The sequence below is a fragment of the Dromiciops gliroides genome, chromosome 1 (assembly GCF_019393635.1).
Source record: "Dromiciops gliroides isolate mDroGli1 chromosome 1, mDroGli1.pri, whole genome shotgun sequence".
Classification (NCBI taxonomy): domain Eukaryota; kingdom Metazoa; phylum Chordata; class Mammalia; order Microbiotheria; family Microbiotheriidae; genus Dromiciops; species Dromiciops gliroides.
Window position 1 is genome coordinate 139,777,031 of NC_057861.1, and position 21,115 is coordinate 139,798,145.

General features: G+C 38.5%; 1 protein-coding gene across 2 annotated transcripts; it reads left to right on the forward strand.

Moving 5' to 3' along the window:
* The first annotated feature begins 11,650 nt into the window (after positions 1-11,650).
* Positions 11,651-20,132, forward strand: ZNF706 (zinc finger protein 706). Of its 2 annotated transcripts, none has more exons than XM_043975027.1 (4): positions 11,651-11,790; positions 15,514-15,650; positions 16,818-16,925; positions 17,643-20,132. In XM_043975027.1, exons 2-3 carry the CDS (start codon positions 15,516-15,518, stop codon positions 16,911-16,913), a joined length of 231 nt encoding a protein of 76 aa, XP_043830962.1. In that variant the 5' UTR covers positions 11,651-11,790; positions 15,514-15,515; the 3' UTR covers positions 16,914-16,925; positions 17,643-20,132. The 2 variants fall into 2 exon arrangements, with proteins under 2 accessions (XP_043830962.1, XP_043830961.1); XM_043975026.1 differs by having other exon boundaries at positions 11,789-11,900.
* The last annotated feature ends 983 nt before the right edge of the window (positions 20,133-21,115 follow it).

Below are 21,115 nucleotides of genomic sequence, written 5' to 3' on the forward strand. Positions count from 1 at the left end.
TTCATTATTTTGTTCTACTTAAAGAAACCTATAAATCAAATTTATAAAGTGATACTTTTAGTAATCAATCCTCTAGAAAGAAGCTCCTTTATATGAGTTGATGGTGTTAAAGAAAATCTTCAATCACGGTGTTAAGTACTAGAGAATTGTAGAAATGTATGCAGAGCAGAGGAAGCTTTACTAGTTCCCTCTGTTAGAAGATACTGGCTTTGACAGAGGAGGAACTCTTTGAACTGTGAACTATGTTAAGTCAGGGGTCCCTGAACTGTTTGCAATGAACTTCTCTGCCCCTCACCTGAAAACTCAGGATCAAAAGGGCCTCCCCACCAAAATACTCCATTTGTCTAAGTGTCAAGAGAGTTACTAAATTCACAGAGAGGTCAGAAGATTAAATGTTGGAAGGAATCTTAAAGATTCTTTAGTTTGGACTAGATTTTACAGAAGAGGAAATTAAAGCCCAGGGAGATAGTGATTTATTAAAGGTGACGTAGGTAGTAAGTTCAGGAATATATTGCAGTTTTTAAAAATTGGGGACTGCCTTACAAAAAGAAACATCTGGGAAACCTAACTGGTTTAGACATGAAAGAATTCCAGTCACCTTATGATATTTGAATAATAAGGTTTATACTAGAGAAAGAGAGGCAGGAAGTGATATTGTGGATTGAGAACTGATCTCAAGAGTCCTAATTCTGACATACTGGCTATGTGACTCTGGATAGGTCACTTAATCTCTCAGCATCCCAGACAACTCTCAAAGACTATACATGGAAAAATAATAGCTGATTTGCAATGATAAAGTTTACTCCAAGGATGAAATAAATCACAGGTCTAGAAATGCCTCATACCCCACTCCCCAAGAGAAAAAAAATCCATTTCTTTTTGAAAATCAATGCAACAAATGGAAATTAATAATCGAATACCTTTGGTAGCCATTTCTTCAAAAATATTATTAAACTGATTAACTGATTAAACTGATATATGACAAACATATACAGTAAAGAAAATCATAGAATTGCCACCTAAGAGGGACCCACTTGTCAGAATAACTAGCAAGCTAGCAAGGAGGGAAAAACCAAATGAGGCAAATGATGAAATTCAAATATCATTATGACAAGTTCAGGCAAATGGAGATTACTACTGCAGTTTTAAATAAAGCCCACCAGGTGGCAGAGAAAATGAATCATAGGACAGGTAATAAACATTAATGTATTGCTAATTTAAATGTTTTATTATTTTACCAATTGTACTAATAACAAAGATTTAATTCTAATAATATGCCACATCACACACAGGATTAAACATCTACCTTTTCATTAAATTTAAACACCACCTTTTTATTTAAGGATGGTTATTTATAATGTGATTATTACATGTTGTGGCACTTTAAGATTTTCAAAGCACTTTACATATTAAAATATTTGATCCAAACAATAATCTCGAGAGAGAGGCAACTATTATTATCCCCATTTTACAGATGAAGAAACAGAATGTTAAATTATTTGTCCAGCATCACTCAACTAGTAAGGGTCTGAAGCAGGATTCAACCCTGGTCTGATTCCATCTAACACTCTACTTGACATGAATATAATTCCTGTGGCTCCTCTATACACACACACACACACACACACACACACACACACACACACACACACACACACACACACACACACCAAAAGCCTAGGCTTTTGAGTTTAATTATGTAAGTTAACCATAATTAACACTTCTGGGGTAGGTAGGTGGCACACTGGATAGAGCACTGGACTTGAGATCAGAAAGGCTCATCTTCATAAATTCAAATGTGGCCATAGGCACTAGCTGTGTGAACCTGGGCAAGTCATTTAACCCTGTTTGCCTCAGTTTCCTCATTAGCAAAATGAGTTGGAGAAGGAAATGGCAAACCACTCCAATATCTTTGCCAAGAAAACCTGAAATGGGGTCATGAAGGGTCGAATTTGACTGAACAACAAAACACTTCTTCAAGAAGTCTTTACCATGCAGGTTATTCCTACCACTTCAATTGCTCTCAGCAAAACTTTAGAGCAAAGCTTCTTGAAATATGGGACATGACCCCATATAGGGTCACTTAACTGAATGTGGGAGTCGTGAAAAATTTGGCAACAGTAAGAAGTTATGTATGCCTGTTTTATATCTTATGTACCCAGGACTGCATAAACATTTCTCAGGTAAAAAGGTTCACGAGTGGAAAAAGTTTAAGAAACCCTGCTTTAGAGCAATCCTGATGCTGCCAGCAAAAGAAGGGACTCCTGATTGCTTCCTCTTCTCCTCAACTCAGTCTCTGAAGGCTTGATCTGAGCAGTTAACTAATATTAACAGCTCAGCTCAAGTATTCTTACTTTCAGCAAATAGGGTTATTCATTACCTCAAGTACCATGATCAAGACTTCAGTACAATCCTGCTGCTGTCAATGGAAAAAGAGGGAGGGGAGGACATGCAATAATTAAGGGAAAGAGATAACAGAAGGGAAGGAAAATAGGTAGATGAACACAATACATTTTGGGCTACTTCTGTAATAATCCCTATATGTGCTACATAGAAAATCAGTGTTGCTGGTCAATTTGGAGAAACCTTAATTTATTCACTATCAGCTCCCAAGGGAATTTAGCTTTAAGCATGCTTAATGATCAAAAAGGACAATCCCACTAAGCCCCTCGCTTTCTGATACAAGCAGCAATGATTTGAGAAGATTTCAGTTAGTGGTCTCCTTTATGTGTGTGGGGGTGGGGTTGAGAAGGTAAATGGAAAATAAAATAAAAGTTTGGTTTTATTTAAAGGTCAATCAAGAATAATACTCATTGAATACAATCCTGTGTCATGTTTCAAAAGGAGCCATTGTGTTGTCAGTGCTGGTGCAAACTGTATGCTGCTGCTAGTAAATTCAGAAGATTCTGCTAGACAGTGCAGCAGTGTAAGAAGGCATGTGTAAGTTTAGTAAAATGCAGAGAATCCAGATATAGCCTGAGATGCAAAACAGCAGCCAGAAGATCTCAAATCTAACTGTGCTGCCATTTAAATCTACTGCTTCATCACTAAATTTTTACAGCCTATTGTGTGATCACTTATGAAATGTAAATTCCTAAGTGATTTTTAAAAGGCCATATATGAATGCTTTCTCAGAAGCATTATTCTACAAGAATAAAGTATGACAACCTTCCTCATAATTTCTGGGTGTTGCATTATCCTCTGTTGTACTAGTTGAGCGAGTTCACCCAGACCCATCCCTTTTGTAGCTAGACTGCAATCAGACATATTGATGTAACTGGCTCACGCCCTTTAAAAAAAAAAAAAAAAGCTTATTCAGCTGTATCTCTAGTGTTCTAAACATGCTAAATCTGGAATAGTTGGCAACTTCATTCATGTTTTAATACATATTTATGAACTGAATTGTTTAGCTCTGCCTCTTCCCAATCACAATTCAGACCAAGGAATCATACTATGAAGAGAAGTGTTGTACCAATTTAAACATGCATAGTCTTTTAAAATTATAAAAGTAAAGTTATAGTGATGAAATATTAAAGTTGAAAATCAGAGGGCTCTTTCAGGAATTTTAACTTTACCTTTCCACAGAAAAATCAGGAATAAAAATGTTTCATTCATACAATATAGTTAGGCTCATTTTCTGAAAATCTTGTGTAGCCTAGATTGTCTCTCCCCCTTTAAATGACACTCCCCTTTTGAAAAGTACAAGAAACATAAAGGGCCTTAAAATAACCGCCTTTCTAAGACAGGCACCTTAGGGTTTTATAGTCAATAATTATAATTTTCTTTATGTTGCATAATATGTTTTGCCCCTAAAACCCCTGTATTTAAAAAAAAATCCTGTAAATTACTTAGTTAAAAATCACTTATCTAGGGGCAGCTAGGTAGCACAGTGATAGAGCATTGGCCCTGGAGTCAGAAGGACCTGAATTCAAATCCAGCCTCAGACACTTAACACTTACCAGCTGTGTGACCCTGGGCAAGTCACTTAACCCCAATTGCCTCACCAAAAAAAAAAAACACTTATCTAGTTTCAGTGTCTAACATAATACTGGATTTAAATAAATATGGAAATATCATCACCACAAAATTGATGGAACAGAGGTAATGTAACTTGCCCAGACTATAGAGACAGAACAAAAAACTTGAGATCCTTGAAACAATTCCAGTGATCATAGGAGACAGTTCTATACAGTGGAAAAACCATAGGGTTTAGAGTAAGAGGATCTGGACTCAAATCCTGACTCTTCTACCTACTATCTGTGTAACCTTAGGCAAATCATTAAAACTATCTAGGTCTCAGTTTCTTCCTCTGTAAAATGAGGGGTTTGGATTAGATGTTTTCCAAACTCTTTATGATCCTATGACTTGTAGCCCCATAAATCTACTAGTTAGAGGATGGTATTAATGAAATCTTGGTCTTGAATATAATCTCTGTGTGAACCTATCAGCTCTGCTCTATTTATGGTGAGACAATGCACTTATACCAGTTATAAGACAGATCAGACATGAAAGAATGTCAAATCTATTACCAGTAATGGGAAAACAACTAAAAGCATACCTCTACTGAGACTAGATCAGTAGCATCCTTATTGCATATGAAGGTTGACACACAGCCATACCCTGAATTTAACTATTCTAGGTATGCTTAAATAAGCATCATAATGACCATGTTGGATGAATTTTGACATGTGACCCAAATGAATTATTTTTTGCTTATATTGTTTACCATTAGATGGTGAACTTCTTGAGAACAGGGACTTTCTTTGTATCCCCCAGCACTTAGTCCAGAGTCTGGCACATAGTAGGTACTTAATAAGTGCTTGTTGACTTGATCCAAACCAGTCTTCCTTATGAATACTTCAAATATCAATTTTAAAAGATTAATCTCTGTCATTTAGAAACATCTTACTTGATCTTTCCTACAACACATAGAAGAATTGAGGTAAAGGTTTAAAGGATGGAGACATTCTTAGGCTTAGGGAAAAAAGGAAATAATCATCATGAAATCAGCTTAAAGGTGGATCATAGAATCATACCTGGAAGGGCCTGCAAAAGACATCATATAGTCTAACCTCCTAATTTCATAGATGAGGAAATGGAATCTAAGGGTAGGCTATTAATCAATATTGCATTTTGTTGTAACATAACAACTAAAAAAAGCTAATCCAATCTTGGACTTCAGTGAGAGGCATTTTGTTCAGGAATAAGGAGGTGATAGTTCCACAGTACTCTGCCATGAGCCTGGACTACTGTTTTCAAGAGTGCCATAGTTTAGGAAGAATGTTGATAAGTTGGAGTGTGCCCAAAAGAAGACTTGGAAGATCATGAAGGGGGCTTGAGTCCTTCGATATAAAGATCAGTTGAAGAAACTGTAGTATCTAAGCTTGCAGAAGTCTCAGGAGCAACCCTACAGTTGTGTTCAAGTATTTGAAATGTTATCATGAGGAAAGTATTAAATGCATATAGATAGATGATAGATAGATGAGATAGATGGATAGATAGATAAGAAAGGGATTGGACTCATTCTATTTGGTCCAAAAGGGCAGGGCCTGGAACAATGGGTAGAAGTTTCAAAAAGACAAAATGTAGGCTTGACATCAGGAAAATTTTTCTAACAATTCTAGCTCCCCAAAAGTGAAATAAGCTGCTTTAGTACATCTTGGCTTACCCATCTTTGGAGGTCTTCAAGCAGGGATTGCTTTTCAGTATGATGGCTTTTGGGTACTGCACTGAAAATTCTACTTTTCCAAAAGCACTTGGGCTTATGAGTTAACTATACTATGAGTTAAAACACACTAAAGAAAACATTTTCATAATTTCAGGGCTAAACAACAAAAAAAACCCTTATCTTTTAGAAAGCTGTAATATAATGTAATGTTGGAGGGAGGGAATTAGGTAACATATATCTCATCCTTTTACAAGAAACTCAAAACAGCATAAAATAATTTTCATGCCTAAAAGGAAAATTAGTTGTTTTTCTTCTATATGAATAACTAAATTTATAACACCATAAAGAGTTAAAAGGGACCTTTGAGACTAAGTCAAATCCTCATTCTACATATGAAGAAACCGAGGCCTTAGAGTCTAAGAGGCTGTAACGATTGGAATGACGCCACCTGCTGGAGAGCTACTGCAGGAAAGCTCCACCATAAGGAAAAGGCTTCTGAAGGCAAGTCATGTGGTCAAGGTCCTTGGCGTCAGGAAGTGATGTTTGCTCGTGGGTACTGTCTATCAAGGCTACCAGCCAATCAACTTGAGGAGCCTCCCATTTCTGGGAGGAGGACATGAAGTAAGAAGTGGACACTGGCAGAGGGCTTTTTCCTCTTTTGGTTCCTGACCTTGCCATGGCGGGTCGGGTGATGGGGTCTCTTAGAAATAGTTAGATTTTTACCTTTCTCTCTGATCCCAATATAAATACTTAAACACTTAAATACTCTTGCTAAAGCTTATAATTTATTGGCGACCACTCATTAGATTTTAGATAGTATAGCTACAATTTTAGCCCCTTAGAAGGCAAATAGATGTTGTAACAATTGGAAGGACGCCACCTGCTGGAGACTTACTGTAGGAAAGCTCCAATATGAGGAGAGGGCCTCTGAGGGCAGGACCATGCAGTTTTTCTTTGGCATCAGGAAGTGACATTTGCTGGTGGGAGGAAGAAGGGGGAGGCTGGCACACTGGCTCACTCTCTTTTGTGTGGACTCTGGTGGAGAGCGGAGCTACAAATGCGCTCTCCCTTTAATAGAGGAATCTAGGCCTTTCTCTGTCTTTTTACAAAATTTTTATTCTCCTTAATAAATGCTTAAAAGTCTACCTCTTGTTAAAGCTTATAATTTGTTGGCGACCACTCATTAGATATTTTAGACAGTATAGCTAGAATTTTAGCCCTTATAATGTTCAAACAGTAGTGAATTCATAGAATATCCTTTGAAGCCAAAGACAGTCCTTAAATGTATCTAGTATACAAAAAGCCTACATATTCACATGAGATTCTTTTGAAAACAATTTAGCTGTTGGAATGTCATCTACAAACACAAAAGATAAACATTTATAATTTATCATCACTCTAAAATCTGGTATTTAGTTCTAATAGTTCAAAAACCTGACATACATTAAACATTATATAGTGCTTTAAAGTTCACAAAGCACTTTGCATACATTAAAAGGCATTTGAGACTGATGCTACTGATACAGAGCATATGCTTTTAATTGCTTATCTAGCAATATCAATGGATTTTCATTGATGGATGGATCATTGGAGGTTGGATTCTCCCTGTATTTTGAAACAACATGTATTTGTGAGATAGTTGGCAGTCTGTGATCCTGAAACAAAGCAAAGATAACAGATTCATTCATGGGACATTACTAACAAGCTGTGTCATCATCAGGGTTAAGCTACCAACCTAAATGGGGTGTCCTCAATTTTTTAAGTAGTAAAAACTTTATGTAGATTAACTAAATGTCAGCAAAGTCTTTTTCCCCAGCCAATGTCTCCTTTTCAATCCTATATTACTCAGATTTCCCAACTATATTGGTTCTTTTTTTCATTTTGCATGTATCTACATTATTTAATGTTTCATCTTAGAAAGTCTATATAAAAGTTTTTGTTGCATTTTCTTTACTATTTTATAATGTGTTGCTACATATGCCTAAAAGAAAGCCCTGAAATTCACTTTGAATCATTTAAAACAAAAACTCTTTCTGATCTCTAATAATATGATCAGTACTTTAATTAACCTCAGAATCACAGTCGTAGAGATGAAAGGGACCTCTGAGGTTAGCCTTTGTACCTGAACAAGAATCCACTTTAAACCATCACTGAAACTGTCCTACCACAAGACATTATGTCTCCCAACTCCGAGCATTTTCACCCATGCCTAACTTGCACTCCATCCTCATCTTTGCCTCCTAGCTTTCCTGGACTCCTTCAAAGTCTCAGCTAAAATCCTACCTTCTTCAATAAGTCCTCAAAGCTGCTGAGGATTACTAGCTGAAATTCCTTCCCTCTGAGATGACTTCCATTTTTTATATATCTTTTATTGGAAATAGTTATTTGCATACTGTCTCCCCATTAGAATGTTTGTCTTTCTTTGTAAATATAAAATGGGGTCTTCAGACATCAAGGTAGTTGGTGTGGTTAGATGTATGCATCTAAATAATCTGGGAAATCCAATATAAAATTGAGGAAATAATTTTTGTAGAAGTTTGCAACACTTAACTACATGGAGCTGTTTCAATATTGTGCTTTAAGCACCAATGCACTTAGTAGCAAGATAATAATCAGGAATACATAGGCAAAAAAAAAAAAAGAATATATAGACAATTGAGGCTAGGTTGGTCTCTTGATTCCACGGTCCAAGTAATCCTTACTCAATATGTGAAGTGACCCCTCTGGAGCTCAAGAAATCATTCTATGCTTGCTTTCTTCTTCTCTCATAAGAATGACCAAAGAGGAGAATAATGAAAAGGTCTAAAAGAGTGGCAACACAAATGGAATACAAGAATAATGTATCTGAGAAGGCCTAACAGTGTGGAATGGTGGGCTGTGAATGCTCTATGCCAGTAACAGATCAGTTGGCACAGAAGAGGAAAAAGCATATAAGCAGCAGCATCCTTACCCAGAATGGACAGGATCTGAATTGCAAGGAGTCCTATAAAGTACTAATGGTATTTGGATACATGTGTATACATACATACATATATGTGTGTGTATTCACCTTTCTTCCAAAGAGTTCAGAGGACTTTGATGGTTTGAAATAAGCTCTCACTTTATAGGAAATAGAGACTTGGCCTTTATGGGAAATATAGCCATAGATCTCCCATCATAATTATGTCTAAGGTTACACTTCAGATTTAAATAGTGACATGATTCTTAATAATACAGGACTATCTGAACAATAATACACAGATTACTGAGCTGTTATTAATGTTTACCTTCAAAATATTAACATATATAAACATACACATGTGTATATGGATGTGTAGATCAAAAACACATATACATGCATGCCACAGCCCTTTTGCATGTCCTGGGCAGAGAACATAATAGAAATGCCTTACATATCAAAGATGATTAATAAATACTTATTCAATTGAACTGAATACAGTACAACTTAACCATAGATTTAAGTAGCATCCTTCTAATTACTGCATAGTTTCATATTGTTTATCTTGTTTAGGAGGGCAGTTGTTGCTCATAACTATTGTCACATGCTGACTAAATCATGCTCATATTTCAGACCCTCATTCATCCTCCTCCCACACAACTATTGTGCAGCTGTCACCAAAGAAACCAAGAGCTTCAGCATTTCCCAGTAGTCTAAGCTAGCCAATTTACAAATGCCATTCTTTAGAAATCTTACCTCAACTTTCGGACTTCTATAATTCTGTATAAATCACATATATATTGAGCTGGTTCTTCATTTATAGGCTAAAGATATTTAAACTACTAACTTACACAACAAAATTGTTCAAAAGAGTAATGACGGTAAATTCCCATATGAAATTTCATGTGGATGTTAAATAGATGTTTTAGCAACCTATCAGATTATTCTAAAGATGTCTCACCACATATGCCAATCTAGAATCCTTCCCAGATGAATTTAACCAATTTTTTTTTCTTTTACTTCTGTATCCAAATCAACAAGCAAATTATTATTATGTGCCAGATGCTGTGCTATGGTCTGGGGAGACAAAAGACCAAAACAAGAAAAAAGCCCCTCCCACAGAACATTCTGGGAGGGAGAACTCGAACATTATATAAGTGAATACAAAATATATAGTCATTAAACTCCAATAGGTGTTCGGTGGTGGGGAGTAGATCACTCACTAGTACTGACTTCAAGCTAGGATAGGCTTCAAATAAGAAGTGGCCCTTGAGCTGAGAGCTTTGAAGGGAGGCAGGGATTGAATGACATAATTTAAGTCTTGTCGGCTAGCATTTATTATTAAGCGTTTACTATGAGGCATTGTGCTAAGCACTGGGGATACAAAAAAGCTAAAAAATCGTCACTACTCTCAGGGTGCTCACAGTGAAACATGATGTCTGTGCAAAAGCAGAAAGAGGAGGTTTAATACAGTGTATGAAAAATAGCAAGTGAACCAGTTTGGCTGTGAAGAATGCTTTAAGAGGAGCAATGGGAAATTTATAAGCCTGGAAATAAATTGGTGTGGGTAGTGGTGGTAGTGGTAGTGTTACGGCACGATTGACACAGAAAATACTCAACCAGGTTGGGGTTGGGGATCATCAAGAGGCAGAGGCGTCAAACTTCCATTTTGCTCACTAGCTGTAGTTCTATTAAAGGGTTGGCCGAGGCTGGAATTACTCTAGCCGTTAGAAGATATTGAGTTACCAAGCAAGACTCACCTACAAACAGACCCTCCCACGACTAGCACAGGTAAACTGAGTTAGCTGATGGAGCTAAACAAGGACCGTTAAAACCCAATTCAACACAAAAGCTTAACAAACTTAACCAGTTATTCCTTTCTTTCTGGCCTGAGCTAGGTTTCTCCAGCGCCCTTAATCTTGACCACAAGACATCCCCCCACCCCCGCCCCAATCCTTGCTCATGGGGCAGAAGGACTGGGCTCAGGCGGTGATTTGGGGGGTGGGGTGGCGTGAGGTAAGCCGAGGCCTGTGAGAGAACAAAGGCTGCCGGGGCCCTCTTAGAGGTCACCCCGGGACCGGGCTCCCTTCAGTCTGGTCCAGGTCTGGTGACTGAGCCCGGGGAGCGGGCCTCCCCTCATGCCTGGCCACCACCAGTCTCAACTTCCACGCAGGATTCCCCTCCTCGGGGCCGCCCCACAGGCTGAAAATCTCCCCCCTCCCAAGCAGGCTTAGCAGCCACCAGTTCCCCCCCGCCCCCCTCCCCCTTAGGTAGTTGTTAGGCAGAGGCCGCAGAGGCAGGCGGGTACCCAGGAGCTGCCTGGAGGTGAGCAGGCCAGGGAAGAGGAGGGGAACGGAGGGGTGGGGGAGGGGCAGGCTGCGGCGGAAGATGCGGGTGCGACTGCGGCTGCGCGGCTCTGGCAGGCCTCGGCCAGGCGAGGCCAGGCCCGGGCGGGGGCGCCTGAGGAGAGTGACTCGGTGAAACAAACACCCAGGCTGGGTCAGAGGACGGGCGGTTAGTTCCCAGATTAAATTCACTCCCCGCCCTCCCGGGCTATCTCAGGGGAAGGGTCTCTCGAAAGCACAGACTGAAGGCGACATCTCCTCCAGCACCTCTTAAAAGCTCGCTTTCGCTACTCCAGGTTTCCGCTCGCCCCCTCCCCCCGTTATGTAATAGGGATGTGCAGCCATTGGTCCGCGCCGACCGGAAAAGAGTCGGTGTGCGAGCGGAGAGGGGAATTAGGAGAGGGGGCCAGAGGGCGGAGCCGAAAGGAGAGAGGGAGGGGGTCGGGGGAAGAGATTGGGTGCGCGCCCGGCGCTGAGGAAACCGGGAGAGGAGCCGCCGCCGCCGCCGCAGTAGCAGCCGGGAAGCGTGGGCGGGCGTGCTCGCGCGCGTGTGCACGCGGCGCCGCGGGGTTTCGCTCTTCCGATTGAGACGGGCGTGCGCGTGCGCGTGCGCGTGCGCGCAGCAGGCGTGAGGCGCGGACTGTTGTGCGCTCCCTCTCTCCTCTCTCGGGCGGGCGGGCGGGTGGCAGCGGCGGCGGCGGCGGCGGCGGCGGAGGCCGTGCGGGGAGCGCTCAGTCTCTCACTCAGTCCCTCCTCCCTCTCCCTCCCTCCCTCCCTCCCCCGCCCCCCAGCACCCTCGCCCCGCGCGGCGCCTCAGACGCCGGACTGTCCCAGCCCCGGTAAGCGGCTCCGGGCACCGCGGCGGCGGGAAGGAAGGGGGAGGACAGAGCGAACGAGGCCGGGGCCCGGGCGGCCGCCCCTCCTGCCGCAGCCCGCTCCGGGCGGCCGGGTAGGGGGTTCGGACCAGCAGTAGCGGGAGGGCCTGGGACTGAATGGTGCAGGTTTCGGGGGAGCGTGGCCTTTGCTCGGGGTCAGTTTGGGAAAGGGAGCAGCAAGGCTTGCAGGGGAGGGGGGGCGCGGAGGCGCACGGGACGGGGCCGAATCATAGATGCCCCACGCATGGTACTAGGGGAGGTGGCGCGTGGGGTCCGCCTGTGAAATGGGAAGCTAGAGAAGACCCCCAACATACATTCCCCCCCCCCCTCCGAAAAGATGGAGTCCAAAGCTGGTGTCAAGAATGGGTTTGATCTTGGGCTGCCTCCTGGACTTGATGGGCTTTTTTTTAGGGTTGTACAGATGGTGTGGGGAGAAGGCACTTCCTCGATCCAAAAATACCAATCCCCTCTTTCTCGTTTGTTTTGGTTTTGGACGAATTCTCTAGTGGGCCCCCCCTCCTTTTTTTTTTTTAATCTTTCTACTTTAGACTCTTGGAACTTAGGCCATCTTCTGAGAAAACTCATTCTTCTTGCTTCTTCACCACCCCCACCCCCCATCCTCCAATTTTGAAGCCCCTACCAAAAAAAACACAGTGGAAGAGTTGTGGAACTTTGAAGGTCTGGTATTTGTAAATTACTTGTTGCCTTCCATTACATTGTTACCATTGTTTCTTGATATCTGAGAAAAGGGGATCTTTTAGACTTTTGAATTAATAGAAAACTTTGTTGGCTCTCAAGTCTGGCCAAAGTTTAGCTATCAAGAAACAGATGTCAGTTTGCAATTCTACTTTCAAAAAGGAAATCACTATTGTGTATTGTCGGAACTTAAGAAACTTATCTTCTGCCCTCCCTACCTCAGGTTTTCTCTTCATTTAATTTTGCGTTTCATCTATCTAAACCTACCTCTTTAACTATTTGAGAAGAGGAGTAACATGGCTTTCCTTTTGGTCTGAGGGAGGCCATGAGAATGGCTTGTATTAAACTTGTTATATAATTTTTTTAAAATGAAGTTAGAATGCCTTCCTACCTTATAAAACTGGGACATTGTTCCACAAACTGGTGATATCACTTTGTACCACTGTACAAAAGTAATTAGCTAGTGTGAAAGGTACCATCCTAACAGTTTCAATAGATTTCTTTCATCTTAAGAAACTTCTGGAATTCTGTAGTGGCCTGCCATTTTAGGGTAGGAAGCTTTGGAGTGCTGTGCCACAATGTAAAGGTTAAATACCTTCAAGGTTTAAAGGTTAAATCAAGGTAAACTTAAAAAGCACATTAAGTTACTGGAACACAAAAGAATTAATAGTATAGTATTCTGATTATAAGAAACACTATTGAGACTTAGTGAGTCTCATATAACTGGAAACCCACCTTTCCATTGATGCACAGTAGTCAAGACAACTTTCATTGTAGTAGCAATGGTGATTTCTGGTATGGTAATGGTAGCTTTAAATTTTGAAATAGAACACACTTTTAAGTACCCTCATAAATTCTAGATTACTAAAACCCATCTGTTAGGTGGGGACCAGGGGAAAAGGGGTGTCCATATTGACATTCAGCTTGTAAAGTTTCTACGTGTTACCAAATTACTTTTGAAACCTTTTCTATCTATGGTGAAAGGGAGATTAGACTAGTGTATTAAATATTTCTAAGGTCTGTTGCAAATATGTAACCTTAGTACAAAAGGTAAACATTGAGGAAAACCTATTTGGCTTTTGATTTTCAATTTAAATCTAATGCTAAAGGCAGATCGTCTAAAAAAATGTACTTAAGGTTTTTGCTTTGGCAGTTAATTCTTTTGACATGATGTCTACTTTGAAAGAAAATCACGTATTAGAGACATGAAGTTTAGGATTTCCAGGTTAGGATTTTGTGTAAGAAGACTTTTATCTAGTTTAAGTAGGATTTGTTCAGGGCTGGTTTGGTATGCATTCATCTTCATGTATATCTGTATATCTGTATATGTGTATATGTGTGTATGTAATAGGTTTAAACTTTCATTTTAGCATGTGTTTATAAGTATGCTTATGGTCCACTTTAATACAGTTCTTGTTTTAAAAGAAAACTTATTTAGTCTAGGCAATTTATGAACTGAGAAAAAGGCTAGAGGCACCAATAAGAGAGCTGGCCTAGAAACCATGAAGAGAGACTGGGTTCAGGTCCAGTCTCTGGAACTAGCTGTAACCCTAGGCAAATCACATACCTTCTCAGTATTCCAGGGCTGCAAGCTGCCCACAGAACTCCTGAGTATGTCCTGATCCAGATTAAAATTGGGAAATGTTTGACAAAATAAAATAAAAACACTGCAACATAATGTTCATTTGTGTTTTTTCAGTATGTTGCTGGCCAGGATCTGTTTCTAGGTAACCCTGTAAAGCCATAAGTTACATGGGAAAGTATTAGTTGGTATTGTTATCAGGAGTTCCCCATACCAATAAAATAATAGGTCAGGTTGATTAAAACAAAACAAAACACAACAAAACCTGATATACACAAATCTCTATAGAGAGAGCTTTTTTTTTTGTAAGGCTTAGAAATTGTTTTACATATATTATCTCTTGTAGCATCTTTTAAATGCCTTGCCTGGCACTTGTGTCTGAAGTAGGATTGTCTCTGAGTTTTAAAAAAGTGATTTTTTTCCCCCTCTCTGGGAAGTGTAGCTATTTTTAGTATGATTGAATGCTTTGGACCACCAGTATTTGTGGCATGATAATAATAAAACAATAATTTCAGTCATATTTAACTCTTCATGACCCCATTTGGGGTCAAGATACTGGAGTGGTTTGTCGTCTCCTTCTCGAGCTCATTCTACAAGATGAGGGAACTGAGGCAAACTGGTTTAAATGACTTGCTTAGGGTCACCAAGGTAGTAAGTGTCTGAGACTGGATTTGAGCTCAGGTCTTCCTGACTTCAGGCCTGCCCTTCCATCCCCTTCACCACCTAGGCTCACAGTGCTTTGAAGTACTTATGTCAAAATGGTCTTGTTGAGATTGGTAGTGCAAGTAATCTATTTTATAGATGAGGAAACAAGGACTGAAAGGTGAAATAACTCACTAAACAGGATTGTTTCAGTAGCAGAATTTGAAGTCAAACCTTGGGTTTCTGGGTCCAAATACTTTGACAGATTGCTCTGAAGGGTTCCTTTGATCATGTTAAAAAGCACAGAAAATGGATGAGTTTAGTTTCTTTTCCACCTGCCCTATCTTTTGAAATGGAGATTTCATCAAGTCTTGAATTTTATAAATTGACGCAGCACTAGAAAGACTAATTTTTTCAAGGGTGTTTAGAGTATAGTACTATGAAACCTGAGTGTGTTCTTTCAAGAGAAAAATAATTCCCACCTGCTGCTCTGATCTCCTCGTCTTTTGAGGCATCGGGTGGCAGATCTTGTTTCTCTTAAGTTGAAAGATTCAAGCCTTACATTTACTAAATCAAGGGAAATTGCCAAAAGATTAAAATGAAGATAAAATTTTCACTGAAAATGCAAAAAAAAATTTAGTTAGCTCAAATTTTTACTGAAAGGGGGGAAAAGGTATATTAAGCTTGCATTGTGTTAGAAGTGTGATGATATATCATAGAACAAATTAATCACTATTACCTATTAATAACTTTTTGTTTGTTTATAGATATGGCTCGTGGACAGCAGAAGATTCAGTCTCAGCAGAAAAATGCCAAAAAACAAGCTGGACAAAAAAAGAAACAAGGACATGATCAGAAGGCTGCTGCCAAGGCTGCCTTGATATATACCTGCACTGTTTGTAGGGTAAGAGGGGCTAGAAGGCCCAGGATTTCTGTGGACAGATAAAGATTTATTAGTATAAAGTTCTGGTGTCCGTGATTGTATTAGCCCAGTTCCTTATCCCACCTCTCCAGACCTTTTCTTCCCACCTCTACTCTCTTCCCTCTGATCAATTTTCATATTGCTTCCAAAATGATATTCCTTATAGGGCTTTCATATTAAATAAAAATGGTGCCTTTGCAGGCACATCAGTTGGCACCTTGCAAGGAAATTGTGTACTACATTGCTAGTTTAGGAAAAATTGGATATAAAATAATTAGGTGAATCTCAGAGTTGCCTTTAAAATTCAAACATTTGCTTTATGGGTTTGTTCATAATTGTTGTATAGTCACAGTATGTCAGCATAATTAGAATGTTAATCACATTAAGAACAGGGCAAATTTAGTGTGTATAAAATAGTTTAAAGATGCTGGGTACCATTTTGTCAGTAGCAGGCCTAAGCCTCTTTCTGCCCTATTATCTGGATGGCAGGAGCTTTGGAATTTATGGGAATGCAAGCCAATACACTACCTACTATGTACAAGGAAGGCCCTTGGCTGGACACTAGTGGGATAAAGATGGTAGGAGCATATCATAGTTTAGTTGAAAGTACTATTGGAAATGCTCACTATGCTAGAACAACAAATGAATGATTATTTCTAAAATTAGAGTAGATGAAATATCTTGCCCTTGCTAAGATGTGGTACTATTAATAAGATTGAAATAAAGAATAATAATTGTCAAGTTTAACTGACAAATTCTAATGTACATGGTGGGACACTGTGTGAAGAGAAATTTTGAGATTGGATTAGAATCATTGTGTGGAACTTACTCTAGTCTTTTTTTTTTTAATTTTTTTTTTTTTTTTTTGGTGAGGCAATTGGGGTTAAGTGACTTGCCCAAGGTCACACAGCTAGTAAGTGTTAAGTGTCTGAGGCTGGCTTTGAACTCAGGTCCTCCTGACTCCAGGGCCAGTGCTCTATCCACTGCGCCACCTAGCTGCCCCTACTCTAGTCTTAATATAAATTTAGTGATTCCATGAAGTGTTGCCTCTTTGACTGTTAAGAATCTCAGGTTTGTTTTTTCCCATGATGACTAACTTTTTCCCTATTCTCTTTTTATCCTTTGCCTCTTCATTCTATCACTCATTAGACACAAATGCCGGACCCCAAGACCTTCAAACAGCACTTTGAGAGCAAACATCCTAAGACTCCACTTCCTCCAGAATTGGCTGATGTTCAGGCATAAAGTTGTTTACAGGTCATTGATTTTTTTGTTTGTTTTAATGTCAGGGTTGTCCAAGCAGGACATAACTGTTTTCTAAAAGTGTGAGATTAATTTGTCTTCTAACTGAGACTTGATAATTGCTTCCCTGTCTTAAGAACTAAAAGACTGTTTTGCAGTACTTTATACCATGTCTTCAGAACACCAGATCTATTTTAACATGTACTGCTGCTGCTGCAGTCTAAATAAATAAATAAATAAAAGAAAGGGGGAGCAGGCCAGCCCTGGAAAATGGAAAATATAAATCAACTTGAAGAGAATAGTTAAGACAAATGTCTTTTGAGAGACTTTGCTTCCAGAAATGATGCAGGCTAATGTAGGTGAGCAGAATTATGCAGGTATTTTACTTGGTACATGTTGTGTTCTAGTATTATTGGGGAAAAAAAATTCATCGTGTATTGTAATTGCTGGAAAACAATCAATTTTCATTCTTGATTGTTTGGATTCCCCCTACCACACACTCCTTTAAACAATCCCTTAGTAAACCAGTCAGAGATCTGTTGTTGAGGTAGTAAAAATCCAATTAGCTATAAAGAGTTACTGAATTTAGAGATTGCTTTCTATAAAACTCAAGTTCATTGTCAAATGTCTGGTTTGTTTGTTTCTTGGACAATATAGGCAACATAAGCAGTGTATAAGACTAGTATTGTGTAACAGTTACATTCACTGAAAGCTATTCTTGTGTTTTTGTAGGTGAATTCATGGCACCTATTGACTCTTCTACTATCTCAGACCTTAGGTAACAAACCTGCAGCTGCTTTTCTAACAAACTGTTGATCAGCAAAAATAAAGGGGCTACAGAAACACTCATTTTTATGCTGTTCCCTTTTGGGCTTCATGCAAAGACAATTGTGTAAATGTACAGTTGGGCCCTGATTTGGAAATCCTGAAAATCAGTCCATCCTTGTTAAAAAAATTTTTTTACAATTGTAATTATATTGATGTTCATATTGTGTAAAATAACTCATTTAATAAAGTAGTACTTTGATTTTACAACATCACAGGATAAATGCTTGTAGAAGTTCTGTTCCACCTTTACGCATCTGCCTTAAAATCTAATGAAGACAGCTAGAATTGCAAATGCTTTGCCTCTGCCCCCTTTTCCCATGAAATTTGTTGGTTATTGGAACCTAAAGCAGATTCATTCAATTCATGTATTCCTATTGTATTGTTTTAGGAAGACAGCTAGTGAAACAAAAGAAGCATTGATTAATTGCTGTCACTATAAATTTGATAAATATTTTAATTTGTAAGTTTGTTTAGTAAAACTCTTTATGAATTATGTGCCATTCTCCTTTCTTCAGCAGTACCTGTATTGGGTGTGCCAATACTGAAAACTTTTGGGACCAGGTTCTGAGAAAGGAACTGCAAATTTGACAAAATAATCCTTTTCTTGCTGGCCCTGAATTGGATATAAATTAAATTATTAGTTAAAGAACAGCTTACAAGTATTTGGTAAATGATTAAAGGAACCGAGTTTTCCTTGTGAAAAATAAGGTTCTAAACTGTATATCTGCCATAATGAAAGGGTGAAAAATTATTTAACCATTTTATGTACTATTAAGCTTGGAAAATTTATAACCAAACTGGTCTGTTTTCCTTCTATAATATATGTCTCTTTCAGAATTATTCTAGATGGCTTTAAATGTAAAACTTTAGATTCTGAAAGGATTATTTTAAATATTTGCCAAAGTAATTGGAAAATGAATTAGTTCAAAATGGGCCAGTTTTGTGACTACTAAATGGCATTAACAAGAAGAATGAAATGACATACTTAAGCTAAGTACTTATATTGCTGTCATTGGCTTTAAGAGTGTATTTTGGTCTTATTTTTAAATGAAAAGGCTATATGCATTGGATTTGGGTTAAGGGTCTTAGAACAGTTTTATACCCAGAGACTTGTTATATAAGTATGTTAAAGGTATTTGTGGAGAAGAGAATTCAAATGAAGTTAAATCCTGCCAGGGGAAGAGAGGCTATGTATAGAAATTGATTCTTAAATTTGTTAATAGAGTGCCCATTTTAATTGACTTGATTTTTTTAAAAAATGTAATAGGAAGAACAGTATTCAAATATAAACTTAGGGAGTAGTAGCACATACTAGTAGCCAGATCTTAAGGACACCAGATTCTATCCTTTTTTTTTTTTTGGTGAGGCAATTGGGGTTAAGTGACTTGCCCAGGGTCACACAGCTATTAAGTGTCAAGTGTCTGAGTTCGAATTTGAACTCGGGACCTGCTGAATCCAGGGCCAGTGCTGTATCCACTGCGCCAACTAGCTGCCCCTATCCTCCTTTAACTGTCACTGCAGATTGTTCCTACAGTGTATCATCTACAATATTGTATGTATTATTACTGTTTAAAATGAGGTTTTAAGGGAAAGATCTGATGATCTGATGGAGATAGTTATAGTTCATAAGAAAACTCTTACTGTTCACCTGACCAAAATCTTTTAGTGCCCTTTGCCATTCCGTGAATGTTACATGACTATTGCTTATATGGTATCTTAATATTGATTTATCAGAAGGCTAGAATTCTGCTTTATTCATGTGCTGGGTATTATTCTGGTTAAATTCAGTTAAAAGGAAGTCTTCTGAGCATATGTTTTTTCAATGTTTAGTGAAGTTTTTCACTTAAAAATCGTTATCTTTGAATTTCAGTTTTTCTTTGAGTTGCCTTACTAATTGTATAATTTTTTAAATAAAAGGTTTTTATGTTTGTATTCAATTCATTATGAGAAGCTAAAGAACCACATTTAAAGCTGTATCACAGTGATAGGAAAAATAGCTGCATTTATCTTGCATAAAACTTAATTCTCAGACTTAACATGTGAATTGTTCTATCAGCTAGTTTTCTTTGGTCGTTGTGTGTGATTTAAATATTCAACAGGGGAATATCTTAAAATTTCAGAGCCCTAACGAAATATTTTTGTAATTTGAAGATTCTATAACAGATCTAATTGTTATGATGTCTTCAAAAGGCTTGATAAAATATATTGAGGGAGGATTTTTTTTTCATTTATAAGTAGACATCAGTTGCTGAAGGGAGTGGGGTTAATAGTAAATTTGTTTCCACTCTTTCATATGATTATACCCCCTGTTAAGTGACACACTGGAGGCTCAGTTGTGTGCTGTATTGTCTTATTAAAGAAAATATTAAAGAAAATAAAGTAGTGTAAAATCTATTTCTTGCCTGTTACCAAAGAGGTTTTTCTCTTTATCCTCCCTTATCCTCCCTTTTAATTTAGTGGACGATTCAGCTTTTGAGTGAAATTCACTGTAGCTATTTCTAAAACAAGTTTTGGAGTAGCAAGGAGGCCTTTTCATTCCTACACTTTTCCTAACAACATATAATCAGTAGTTAGTTGTTCCTTTGGTTCTTGAGAGAGTAGTACCTTTTTAAGACTGAGAACGGTAATTGGATCTCTCTTATGCCTTTTCTGACTCTAAGACCGTTGGGAGGAGAAGGAAGACCTAATGTCAACATTCTAAAACCATTAGGACTAAAAACAAAAGTTTGCTTAGTAAAATGTTTTTGATTAAACAAGTTCCTGATGGCCTTGACAGCATTTTGAAATATCAACTTAGAAGTAAAAAGCTTCATTTAAAAAGTTCAGGGCAACTAATTAAGACCTCTTACACTTAAGTGCCCTCGAATGGGAAAGCACTGCTTTAAGACCAAAAAATTAAGTCATTTATGGATTAGAGATTGCAGCTATTTTGACAGTTTTTGTTGTTGTTGTTAATGTCTGGGATGCAATGAATCTCACTAAAGGAAATAACTTAAGTTGGTGAAAAGTTTTGAGTTAGAGAATTACCAGCAGAATACCCACAATTAGATTATAGCACTAAGAGGACTTTGAGCCTGGTAAGTTTAGTATCAAGAGCCCTACGAGTTAGTAGATCTGGTTCAGTGCTTAACAGTGGTCTTAGTAAAATCTGAACCTCCACATACTTTTCAAATGAGGGGATTCAACTGAAAGATCTTTTAAGTTATCTAATTTAAAATTATAGATTAAATCACTTAACCTCTCAACTTCCCTTCCTCATCTATAAAATGGGAATAATTTATCTGAAAAGATTGGATTGCAACCTTGGAAAATTGACTTTAATAATTATGTTAAAACTTTTCCTTGTATAGTTAAACAAGATAAAGTAGGTTGAATGT

Bases quoted from the DNA above. Each gene is read 5' to 3' on its own strand.
- ZNF706 (XM_043975027.1), top strand. From the start codon at position 15,516: ATGGCTCGTGGACAGCAGAAGATTCAGTCTCAGCAGAAAAATGCCAAA. The intron at 15,651-16,817 runs GTAAGAGGGGCT...ATCACTCATTAG, and splicing joins ATACCTGCACTGTTTGTAGG to ACACAAATGCCGGACCCCAA.